Source organism: Lutra lutra, chromosome 2 (assembly GCF_902655055.1).
Source record: "Lutra lutra chromosome 2, mLutLut1.2, whole genome shotgun sequence".
Taxonomy (NCBI): Eukaryota; Metazoa; Chordata; class Mammalia; order Carnivora; family Mustelidae; genus Lutra; species Lutra lutra.
This window is the reverse complement of record NC_062279.1, coordinates 186343525-186355498: the sequence shown is the minus strand read 5'-3', so window position 1 is coordinate 186355498 and position 11974 is coordinate 186343525. Positions and strand designations below refer to the sequence as shown.

Below are 11974 nucleotides of genomic sequence, written 5' to 3'. Positions count from 1 at the left end.
TCTAAATCTGTTTTTTTTTTTTTTTAGATTTTATTTATTTATTTGACAGAGAGTAAGTGAGAGATCACAAGCAGGCAGACAGAGAGAGGGGGAAGCAGGCTCCCTGCTGAGCAGAGAGCCCGAAGCGGGGCTGGATCCCAGGACCCTGAGATCACGACCTGAGCTGAAGGCAGAGGCTTAACCCACTGAGCCACCCAGGTGCCCTCAAATAGTTTTTCTTATGTAATAAAGCTCTAAATAATGATGTTCCTTAGATCCTTGCAGTTTTTGACAACACAGTAGACCCTTGAACAACATGGGTTTGAACTGCAAGATCCAATTATACATGGACTTAAAAAAAAAAACACAACATTTTAAAAAAGATTTTATTTTGGATTAGAGAGAGTGTGCATGCACAAGCAGGGGGAGGACTTGGGGGAGGGAGAGATAGTATCCCAAGCAGACTCCCTACTTAGCTGGGAGCATAACTTGGGGCTTGATCCCACGACCCTGAGATCATAACCTGAGCCAGAACCAACAGTTGAAGGAACCCTCAACTGACTGAGCCACCCAGTTACCCCTATTTCCTATTACTATTTTGTTGGTAACATTTTCTTCTCTCTAGCTTACTTTATTGTAAAAATACAGCATGCAGTACATATAACATAAAAAATTTGTGCTCATCGACTATGTTATTAGTAAGGGTTCTGGTCAACAGTAGGCTATTAGCAGTTAAGTTTGGGGGATTTTCTCCAGGGGGTCCTCCCAACTCCTGCGTGGTTCAGGGTCAACTGCACCGACATACGTGTTCTTTTGTTATTTTTGTTAAAGACACTCAGAAGAGAGTTGAGTTTTAATGAGCTATTTTAGTTCATCCTGTTTGGATTTCATCAGTGACAAAATCACCAGCTCTTATAAATACCTTAGTGTCCAGTAGCTAACTATCTTAGAATGTGACTAGCAACTGAACCTACACTAGTTGGAGAATTTGGCCATGATCCATCCAAATAGTCCAATAAGCAAGTTCTGATTTATCTATTATAAAAGAGATGTCTGAGTGCTACAAACGTATCAAGAGAGTTAGCTTTTTCTACCAACTGGTAGTGTTCAATTTATTTTAAAATTAGTCATTTCACCCTGCAACATCTGAAAGACAACCAGTCTTGTCCATTACCAGAAAGAAAATCTCACTAGCAGAGGATCATGAACACACCTGGAAAACTTTTTACATCAAATCAGTGTTTATTGGACACAGAACTAACTTCAGATGGATGCTGAGATTACCTGCCTTCAGGTTCCCCTGGATTTTTCCCTTCTGACCCCGCTCTTGGATAACCTCCCTCTACCACCAAGCAGGCTGCCTGATTAGAGGAGGTTGGCTCTAGAGTGGATAGGATTGTCTTAAATTCTTCAGGGTAGAGGACCTCACAAAGCTTTATCTTACTAATGCTGACCAATAACTACAGCTTAAATTATGCCTTTTACTAACAAAGTCCCTGAATTTCACTTCTTGTCAGCCTGTGCGAAGAATGTAAGGAAAGAAGGAAGAAGAATACAAAAAATTTAAAAAACGAATTGCTTTGAAAGATGGGGACTTGAGAGGATCGAGGTCTCCTGCTCTAAAGCCACAAATATATAGAGCAACATTAGCTGGTGCTACACACAGTAGTAATTCAACTAGCTTGGATTTTGGATTGTCAAAATAAAAAGGAGTCAAATATTAATTTAAGCAGTAGTTCCCAGAGCCTCTTAAAAATACAGAGAGACTTAGGTCATTTACATTTCTCAGGGATCCCAGGATATTAAAAAAAAAAAAGAAAAAAGAAAAAAAAAAAGGAAGCAAAAAAATACCAAAACATGGTTTACAAAAATTGTGGGTTGTTTTAAAATATTTTATATTTAACAAATTAATATTTAATATACAAACACAACAAAATATATAGGCTACCAGGAGTACAGGATTTGTATTACATATTAAATGGGCACTACACATGAAGAGGTCTAATACTGAACCCAAGTTTAAAAAAACATTTTTTGATTCTTTGCTAAATCCTATCAGTATCCCCTGTGACCATGTATATAACCTTATTTGGTGATAATATCAAATGTTTTCCTCACATTCCTGGCAGCTCCCAGTAAACATCCTTTCCTTAACCCAACCACCAAGGAACCCGACTGTCTAGGTTTCCTACCTAAAGCCAGAGCTCCTGTCTTCGAAGGCAGTGGGTTTTTAAGATGGCGGAGGCAAACCATTTGAGAATCTGATGAAATCTCTGGTCCTAAACCCCCAATCCCTCCCTCCTTCCCCAACCAACAAATGTACATATAAAACAAAATTATGTACAATTGGGGCTGTAGGCTATGGGCTCCAGGTTAAGAAGCCTTCCTCTGGAAGGTTCTCTCCCCAGGATTTTGTTATTTCTCTGTGAAGACGGTGCTCAGGGGTTGAAGGGTGCCAGAGGCTCAGAAACAACTTGGTGATTTGGTGGTGGCGGAAGGAAAGGTGGGAAGAGTACAAGCACCAGCCGAAGACTGCGAACAGGTGAGATACCACTTAGGAGAGATGCCCCCTAACTGGCGCTTCGGTACGCACAGCTAAACCCCAGCTCCCGCCTCCACGTTGACTGGCAACAGAGCTGCGCAAGCGCACGTGCGTGCGTAGGAGGTCCTTGTTCTCCCCTCCCCCTCCCCTTGGGCGGTGGAAACCACTAGGCTTGCGGCCCCGCTCGCCTCCACCTAGAAGGAGATTTCGATGTGAGTCAGGAGTTCGTCGCCAGGGGCAGGACGACGCCGGCACGCAAGGGGCAAAGGGGAACACCATGCAGGTGGGCACCCAGGGGAGTCACCCGCTGGGCCTCCAGGGCGGGGCGGGGGGCGGTTCACAACGGGTGGGTTCTAACATTTGTTCTAACATTTGTTCTGGTACGAGCTAAAGTTTGCGTGCGTCTCAGTCGAGGTTTCAGGTCAGTTCAGTCAGTTCAGTCAAGTCCGAACTGACTCCAGGAGAACGCCATTTTTCAGCGCTCAAGACAGGTTTGTCTGTGGGGCGAAGCATTCGGAGTTGTTGCGGGAGTTGTTGTGTTTCACACCCGAGTCCTTGGAGCTCAACTGCTGGACTGTTTCTGACTTGAGAACTAGACCAGCAACTTCAGCCTCCGTGTGACGCAGTGTAAGTCCTCTGCTCTCGTGCCTTATAACAAGATCCTAACGGAAACCCAGCAGCCGCATTGTCTTGAGAGAGACCAACTGTCCGTGGAGTTTCTCAGTTTCTCCTACCTGATTGCGAAAGCTCTGTTAGGCTTCCCTGTGTTCCTCAGAAGGAGGCTCCTCTGTGTAAAGCTTCCTTATTAATCGGAAGCCTGTGTCTTCGTTTCTTCTTTTACCAGGGTAAAAGTTCCCTTGGTGACTTTCGGAAACAGCTCTTCCCACCTGCTCCCCAGATGAAAACCACTGTGATTTTTCTTGTTTTACATATTTATTTTTTACTTGCATATACTGCATAATTCAATAAGATATTTTGAATATGTTACATATAATTTTTTTTTAAGATTTTATTTATTTGACAGAGAGAGAGATCACAAGTAGGCAGAGAGGCAGGCAGAGAGGGGGGGGAAGCAGGCTCCCTGCTGAGCAGAGAGCCTGATGTGGGGCTCCATCCCAGGACCCTGAAACCATGACCTGAGCCATCCAAGAGCCCCAGTTAATATAATTTTTAATGGATTGTCCTTTGGTGTTAATAATAGATTCCTAGCAAGTACATTTTGTCCAGTCTGTAAAAAGTTGCAAATTTGTCTGTATTTATACCTCTCTTCAAGAAATAGGCCACATATGATTGAGAGTGAAGTTAATAGCCCATTAGCTTTTGTTCATTTATTCATTGATTTATTCAGCAGTCAGTAATTCAGTGTTTATGTTTAGTTTTGGACTTATTCTGAAAGAGTTTACTGTGAGGGAATAAGAGGGAAACAGATGTAACTATTTGCCATAATAGTTTTAACAAATAGATTGTGGTACCTATTTCTATTGGATAAAATTTCATAGATAATTTCTAAAAGTGAAGGAAAGAATAGATTCGGGAGCCTTTACTGTTAAATTCCATTGCACTGAACTCCTAGATCAGTTAAAGAAGAGCAGAGAAGGTATAAATAAAACCATAAGAAAGTGGTATCATGAGTATCAAGAAAGGTCATTTTAACAAGAAAGGAATGACAGTGTCTCTCCAGTTCTGCTTCAGAGATCAAATACAGTGAATATCCATTGAAATGAACAACATGAAGCTTGAGGTGATTAGGCAGAGCACTTTTGAAAGAATTGGAAGCAAACTTGGGAGTGGATTGAAGAGTTAATGGGATATGGGAGTGATTACAGCTTATGTAGACAATTGTTTCAAGAAGTTTAACTGCGAAGGATGAAGGAGAAGGTGGTAGGGGATGTCAGGTGCAGAAGGAGTTTTTTTAAAAAGGTAGTGCTGGGAATTTCTGATGATAATGAGCTGCTCTTCTGTGCATACAAGTCAAAATGGGGGCTAGCATGTAAAACATATTTCCTTTAAAGCGTCAAAGAGATGATATGATAGTAAGAAACTAGGAGACAGAAACTGAAGGGAAATTGGAAAACCAGGTAAATGGATTTCCACAGTTCCAAAGCCACTTTTACCACGAAGGCATTAGCAGTCTGTGTGTTGATCGTGGGTGTAATCACAGGGTGAGAAGGAGGCAAAGGAGTATGGACCACCAAAGAGTGGAAGACTAACTAATAGGAATAGGAACAAGAGATAAACTCATGTATAGGAGAACTCAGAGAAGGTTGTCTTGATGCTTAGTGGAAGGGGGAGAAAAAGAAAAGGAATAATACCTGTCCCCAAGAAGTTGTGGCCCATGGCAGCTCTCACATAGATTACAACCTAAGGCATATTGTCTAGGTGGTCTAGTGAGACTCATATTATGAATTGGTATATATTAGTTATATACTTACTGCCCATAATGCCTGAAAGAAATAAAAAATCCTCTGTGTAGGAGATATCTTTATCTTAGGCCTCAGAGAATTCCCTCAGGTAAGTTCTCAAGGACTTCAAACAGAAATCAGTCAAAAGTAAGCACATAAAGGAAACAGAGCACCATGAACATGAACAAACAGAAGACTTTTGCTAGAATGATCAGAAGCAGGTTATAAAACAATTATGTTTCTTAGTTTAAAAAGTAAAAGCCTAGACTGAAATTATCTGCAGGGAGTAGTGAGTTTAAAAATTTGATTAAAATACACCTATACACTACAATGAATAATCCAAAAGAAAATTAAGAAAGCAATCCCCTATATATTTACATCAGAAAGAACAAGATATTTAGGAATAGGGACATCTGGTTGGCTCGGTTAAGTGTCTGTCTTTGGCTCAGGTTATGATCCTGGGGTTTCAGGATTGAGCCCTGCATCAGGCTCCCCCGCCACCCCACCCCAGTGAGGAGCCTGTGTCTCCCTCTCGCTCTGCCTACTGCTCCCTCCACTTGTGCTCTATTTCTCTATTTATTTATTTGGCAGACAGAGATCACAAGTAGGCAGAGGGAGAGGAGGAAGCAGGCTCTCCATGGAGCAGAGAGCCCAATGCGGGGCTCGGCCCGATCCCAGGACCCTGGGATCATGATCTGAGCTGAAGGCAGAGGCTTTAACCCACTGAGCCACCCAGGTGCCCCAATAAATAAAATCTTTAAAAAAAATAAAAATTAAAACAGTAAGAAACCACTGCATGCCTTTTAGAATGGCCAAAATCTGGAGCACTGACAGCATCAAATGCTGGCCAAGGTGTGGAGGAATGAGGACTCTCATTTATGGCTGGTGGGAATGCATTCAGTTATCATTCAATGCATTCAATTCAGTGCATTCATTCAGTGCATTCAATTATCATTCAATCCAGCAATCACATTCCTTGGTATTTACCCAAAAGAGTTGAAAAGTTAACATCCACACAAAAACCTGCCCTTGGGTGTTAATAGCAGCTTTATTCATATTGTCAAAACTTGGAAGCAACCAAGATGTCCTTTAGTAGGTGAATGGATAAATTAAACAAATGTGGTATATTCAGAAATAGAACATTATTTAGTGCTTAAAAGAAATGAGTTATCAAACCATGAAAAGACATAGAGGAACCTTAAATGCATATTACTAAGTGAAAGAAATCTATCTGAGAAGACCATAAACTGTCTGATTCCAACTATATACCACTTTGGAAAACTATGGAGACATTCAAAAGATAACTGGTTGAAAGGGGGGGGAAGGACAATAGCCAAACTATGGAAAGAACCTAGATGTCCATCAACAGATAAAGAAGATGTGGTATATATATACAATGGAATACTATGCAGTCATCAAAAAACAAAATCCTGGCATTTGCAACAATGTGGATGGAACTAGAGGGTATTATGCTAAGCGAAAGAAGTCAATCAGAGAAAGACAATTGTTGGATCTCTCTGATATGAGGAATCTGAGAAGGAGGGCAGGGGGGTGTGGGGGGTAGGGAGGGAAAAAATGAAACAGATGGGACCAGGGAGGGAGACAAACCATAAGAGACTCTAAATCTCAGGAATAAACTGAGGGTTTGCTGGAGGTGGTGTGGAGGGGCAGGGATAGGGTGGCTTGGTATGGATATTGGGGAGGATATGTGCTATGGTGAAGGCTGTGAATTGTGTAAGACTGATGATTCACAGACCTGTATCCCTGAAGCAAATAATACATTATATGTTAATTTAAAAAATTCCAACAATAAAAAGACAACCCAATTTAAAAATGGGGGAAAAAAAAGAAGGGGGGAAGGATGAATAGGCAGAGCACAGAGGATTTTTAGTGTAGGGAAAATACACTGTATGGTACCATAACAATGAATACATGTCATCATGCATTTTCCCAAGCTCATAGAATATACACCCAGAGAGAAACCACAATGTACACTGTAGACTTTGGGTGAGTATGATGTGCCGATGTAGGTTCACCACTTGTGAAAAATGTGTTATTCTGGTGGAGGATGTTGGTAGTGGTAGCAGCTGTGCATATGTGGGGCAGAGGTATATGGGAAATCACTGTATCTTCCATTGAGTTTTGCTGTGAACCTAAAACTGTTTAAAAAATAAAGTCTTAATAAAATAAAAAAAAATTGTTGCTGTTTATTTTGGCTTCTTAAAAAATGTTGAATCAACATCTTATTTATTAAAGATTTTATTTATTTGCTAGAGAGAGAGCACAAGCAGGGGGAGCAACAGACAGAGAGAGAGGCAAGCAGACTTCCTGCGGAGCAGGTACCCTGACTTGGGGCTTGATCTCAGGACCCTGGGATCACAGCCCTAGCCAAAGGCAGATGCCTAACTGACTGAACCAGCCAGGTGCCCCTTATTGTGACACCTGTGAAGAATTTGCTTTAAACAAAGTTACCACTCTGGTGAAGGATATTGTTAATGGGCAAGGCTATGCATATGTGGGTACAAGGGTATATGGGAAATCCCTGTACCTTCCTCTCAATTTTGTTGTAAACCTAAAACTGCTCTTAAACAATTGTCTTTATTCAAAAACAAAAACCAAAGATTTTTTAAAATGGGCAAAGCGTCTGCACAGCAAAGGAAACAGTCAACAAAACAAAGGGGCAATCCACGGAATGGGAGAAGATATTCGCAAATGACAATACAGTCAAAGCGCTGTTATCCAGGATCTATAAAGAACTCCTCAAACTCAACACACACAAAACAGATAATCATGTCAAAAATGGGCAGAAGACATGAACAGACACTTCTCCAATGAAGACATACAAATAGCTAACAGACATATAAAAAATGTTCATCACCATCATGGAGATTCAATCAAAACCACATTGAGATACCACCTTACACCAGTTAGACTGGTCAAAATTAACAAGACAGTAAATGTTGTGTTGGAGAAGATGTGGAGAAAGGGGAACCCTCTTCCACTGTTGGTGGGAATGCAAGTTGGTGCAGCCACTTTGGAAAACAGTGTGGAGATTCCTTAAGAAATTAAAAATAGAGCTTCCCTATGACCCTGCAATTGCACTACTGGGTATTTACTCCAAAGATACAGATGTAGTGAAAAGAAGGGCCATCTGTACCCCAATGTTTATAGCAGCAATGGCCACGGTCGCCAAACTGTGGAAGGAACCAAGATGCCCTTCAACGGATGAATGGATAAGGAAGATGTGGTCCATATACACTATGGAGTATTATGCCTCCATCAGAAAGGATGAATACCCAACTTTTGTAGCAACATGGACGGGACTGGAAGAGATTATGCTGAGTGAAATAAGTCAAGCAGAGAGAGTCAATTTCATATGGTTTCGCTTATTTGTGGAGCATAAGGAGTAACACGGAGGACATGGGGAGCTGGAGAGGAGAAGGGAGTTGGGGGAAATTAGAGGGGGAGATGAACCATGAGAGACTGTGTACTCTGAAAAACAATCTGAGGGTTTTGGAGGGGTGGGGGGGTGGGAAGTTGGGTGAGCCTGGTGGTGGGTATTATGGTGGGCATGTATTGCATGGAGCACTGGGTGTGGTGCATAAACAATGAATTCTGGAACACTGAAAAGAAATTTTAAAAATAAATAAAAATTAAAAATTGGCAAAGAATTTGAATATATATCTCTTCAAAGAAGATATACAAACGGCCGATAAGCACATAAAAAGCTGCTCAATATCATTAATTGTTAGAGAACTCTTAAGTCAGAATCACAGGGGTACCTAACTAGCTTAGTCAGTAGAACCTGTGACTTGATCTTGGGGTTGTGACTTCAAGCCCACATTGGGTGTAGAGTATGGTAAAAAAAAAAAAAAAAAAAGTTTAAAAATAAAAATAAATAGGGGCACCTGGTGGCATAATAAGTTAAGCATCTGACTGAATCTTCGTTTTGGTTAAGTCATGATCTCAGAGTCATGAGATTAAGCCCCATATCAAGCTCCATGCTCAGTGCAGAGTCTGCCTGGGTTTCTCTCTCTTTCTGCCTCCTGCTTGTGACATGTTCTATCCAAAATAAATAAATCTTTTAAAACATAAAAATAAAATTCCCAATCAGAGGCCACACTTATAACATTATCAAAACAGAAAACGCAAGTGTTGATGAGGATGTGGAGAAATTTAAATCTTGTGGGTTTGCTGGAGGGAATGTAAAATAGTGCAACTGCTGTGGAAAACATTAGGGTAGTTCCCCAAAAAGTTACATGTAGAATTATCATTTGATCCAGCAATTCCACTCCTAGGTATATAGTCAATAGATTTGAAAAGGACTCAAACATACTTGTACATCGATATTGGAAACAACCCAAATGTCCATCAGTGAATGAATGGATAAACTGTGGGGTGTATTTAAAATAGAATATTATTCAGACTTACAAGGGAAGGAGATTCTGATACATGTTTCCACATGGGTGATCTTTGAAAACATGCCAAAGGAAATACACCAGTCACAAGAGGACAAATACTGTATGATTCCACTCATCTGAGGTAAACTAGGAGAGTCAAATTCTTAGAGACAGAAAGTAAAATAGTGGTTACCAAGGCTAGGGTACAGCTCAGGAATGGGGAGCTATTGTTTAATAGGTACAGAATTTCATTTTGGGATGATGAAACATTCTGGAGATGAATAATGGTGATCATTGTATCACAGGGTGAAGGTACTTAATGCCACTAAAGTGTATCTTTCAAAAATGGTTAAGGTAGTAAATTCATATTATTTACATTTGACATAGTAAAAATTTGTGGTAAAGAGCTAAATGAAAAGTCTTGAAATGAAAATGTACAATAAAAGGAATAAAAACTATCGGTGGATAGGTTTATCAGGTCAGTATGGAAATATGGAAAGATACAAAAATTAATAAATAAGAAAAAATCTGGCATTTCAAGTTGGATTTCAGTTGTAGAGTTGAATTTTCCAGCACTTTTAAAAGATACCATTCTACAATTTCTAAAAGCCCAGTGAATCCACACAGGATAAATGAAAGAAGTACATGAAGGGAAGGAAAAATTCTTTTCTATCTTCAAAATCTTCCAGCTGGACTAAATTAAATTTATGTAAGATAGAGTAACAAGAGAAAAAACCAAAGTTTTATTATGTGCACATGGAGACCCAATGATGATACTGAGATTTTTTTTTTTTAAGATTTTATTTATTTGACAGAGAGAAGGAGATCACAAGTAGACAGGCAGGCAGAGAGAGGGGGAAGCAGGCTCCCTGCTGAGCAGAGAACCCGATGTGGGGCTCGATCACATGACCCGAGCTGAAGGCCCACTGAGCCACCCCGATGCCCCGATGATACTGAGATTTAAAGAAATGATGGAGGCAGATAGTTTTTATACTTTCTAGATAGAGACAGTAAATCTGTGAGGAACTGACAAATCAAAGAAAACTTTGGGAACTTCAGTTAGTAAGGAATTCTAAACAGAATTTGGGCTATGGTAGTAAATTAGTAAAAAAGAACAAGGGTTATTAATACAGGCTTCTGGGCTCTAAATTTCCCATCTTTGGTGATAAGGATGTCTCTTTACCTCCTGTTGCAGGGAGGGTACTTTTCACATGGAAGATTTATTTCCTGATTTCAGGGGGACAGAAGAGTCTTGAGTGTCCTTGCATAAGTCTGTTTCTTAACTAACTTTAATTTAAAATAACCAGGGTGCCAAAGTGGCCCATCTTGAGGCAGCCTGCCCTTGGGACTTACATATACAACTAAATACATCATGAACCCTGCATAGAACTACAAAGAAAATGTCAAATGCAGGCAAACAAAGAAAAGACAGATTATCTTCAAAAGTATAAGAGATCAACAACTGATTTTTCAACAGTGGATCTAAAAAGTAGTGAACAATGTGTAGGAAGAAAAAAAGCTATACTCAGAAATATTATTTTTAGGCTTCCAGATTTGTTGGACTCTATTTTATTGTTTTTTATTGAAGTATAATAAATCTACAGTGATATATTAGCTTCTGGTGTGCAGTATGATTCAACAGTTCTGTACATTTTTTCAGTGTTCATCAAGATAAGTGTACTCCAGGGCGCCTGGGTGGCTCAGTGGGTTAAAGCCGCTGCCTTCGGCTCAGGTCATGATCCCAGGGTCCTGGGATCGAGTCCCGCATCGGGCTCTCTGCTCAGCAGGGAGCCTGCTTCCCTTCCTCTCTCTCTGCCTGCCTCTCTGCCTACTTGTGATCTCTGTCTGTCAAATAAATAAATAAAATCTTAAAAAAAAAAAAAAGATAAGTGTACTCTTAATCCCCTTTTACTAGTTCACCCATCCCCTCACCTCCCACCCCTCTGGCAACTACCAGTTTGTTCTCTGTATTTAAGAATCTGGGTTGTTTTTTGTTTGTTTTTGTTTTTGTCTCTTTTTTCTTTGTTCATTTGTTTTGTTTCTTAAATTCCACATATAAATGAAATAATACGGTATTTGTCCCTCTGATTGACTTATTTCACTTAGCAGTATAGCCTCTAGGTCTATCCATGTTGTTGCAAATGGCAAGATCTCATTATATTTTATGGCTGAGCAAAGAAAAATTATTTTTATAAAGAGAGCAAGATAAAAACATGCTGAAGGTATTTGAGAGAATAATGCCCTAGCAAGTCTTGACTAAGGGGAATTCTCAAGGTTGAGAGTGAGTGTGTTTCCACATGGATGGTCTGAAATTCAACAAGGATTGGAAGAAAAAGATAGTAAGTAATGTGAGTAAATCTATACTGTTCTACTATAACAGCAATATTAATGATGATAATGTATTATTAAGAAAAAAAATATGGAAATAGAATGAGTTACATAAGGGTAACTTATGGCCCCTCTCCCAAAATTCATGTTGAAATATCCCCAGTGTGATGGCATTTGGAGGTGGAATCTTTGGAAGGTAATCAGGTCATGAGGGTGGGAATTACTCATGAATGGGATTACTGTCCACAAGAAGAAGAGGCCAGAGAGCTAGCTTGCTGTCTTTCAGCCATGAAATGCTGCAAGGAGAAGGCAGCCATCTGCAA

At 40.1% G+C, this 11974-nt stretch overlaps 1 protein-coding gene across 3 annotated transcripts in view; it reads left to right on the top strand.

Moving 5' to 3' along the window:
• The first annotated feature begins 2623 nt into the window (after window positions 1-2623).
• The window catches only part of PDCL2 (phosducin like 2), a 36849-nt gene continuing 27498 nt past the window's right edge, over window positions 2624-11974 (top strand). Inside the window, exon 1 of one of the 3 annotated variants that reach the window (XM_047719344.1) lies at window positions 2624-2804. In XM_047719344.1, coding sequence (XP_047575300.1) covers window positions 2799-2804 — 6 coding nt within the window. In that variant the 5' untranslated portion in view covers window positions 2624-2798. Of the gene's footprint in view, window positions 2805-2889; window positions 3013-3040; window positions 3153-11974 lie in introns of those variants that run through there. The other 2 variants (XM_047719345.1, XM_047719346.1) reach the window with 2 other exon arrangements.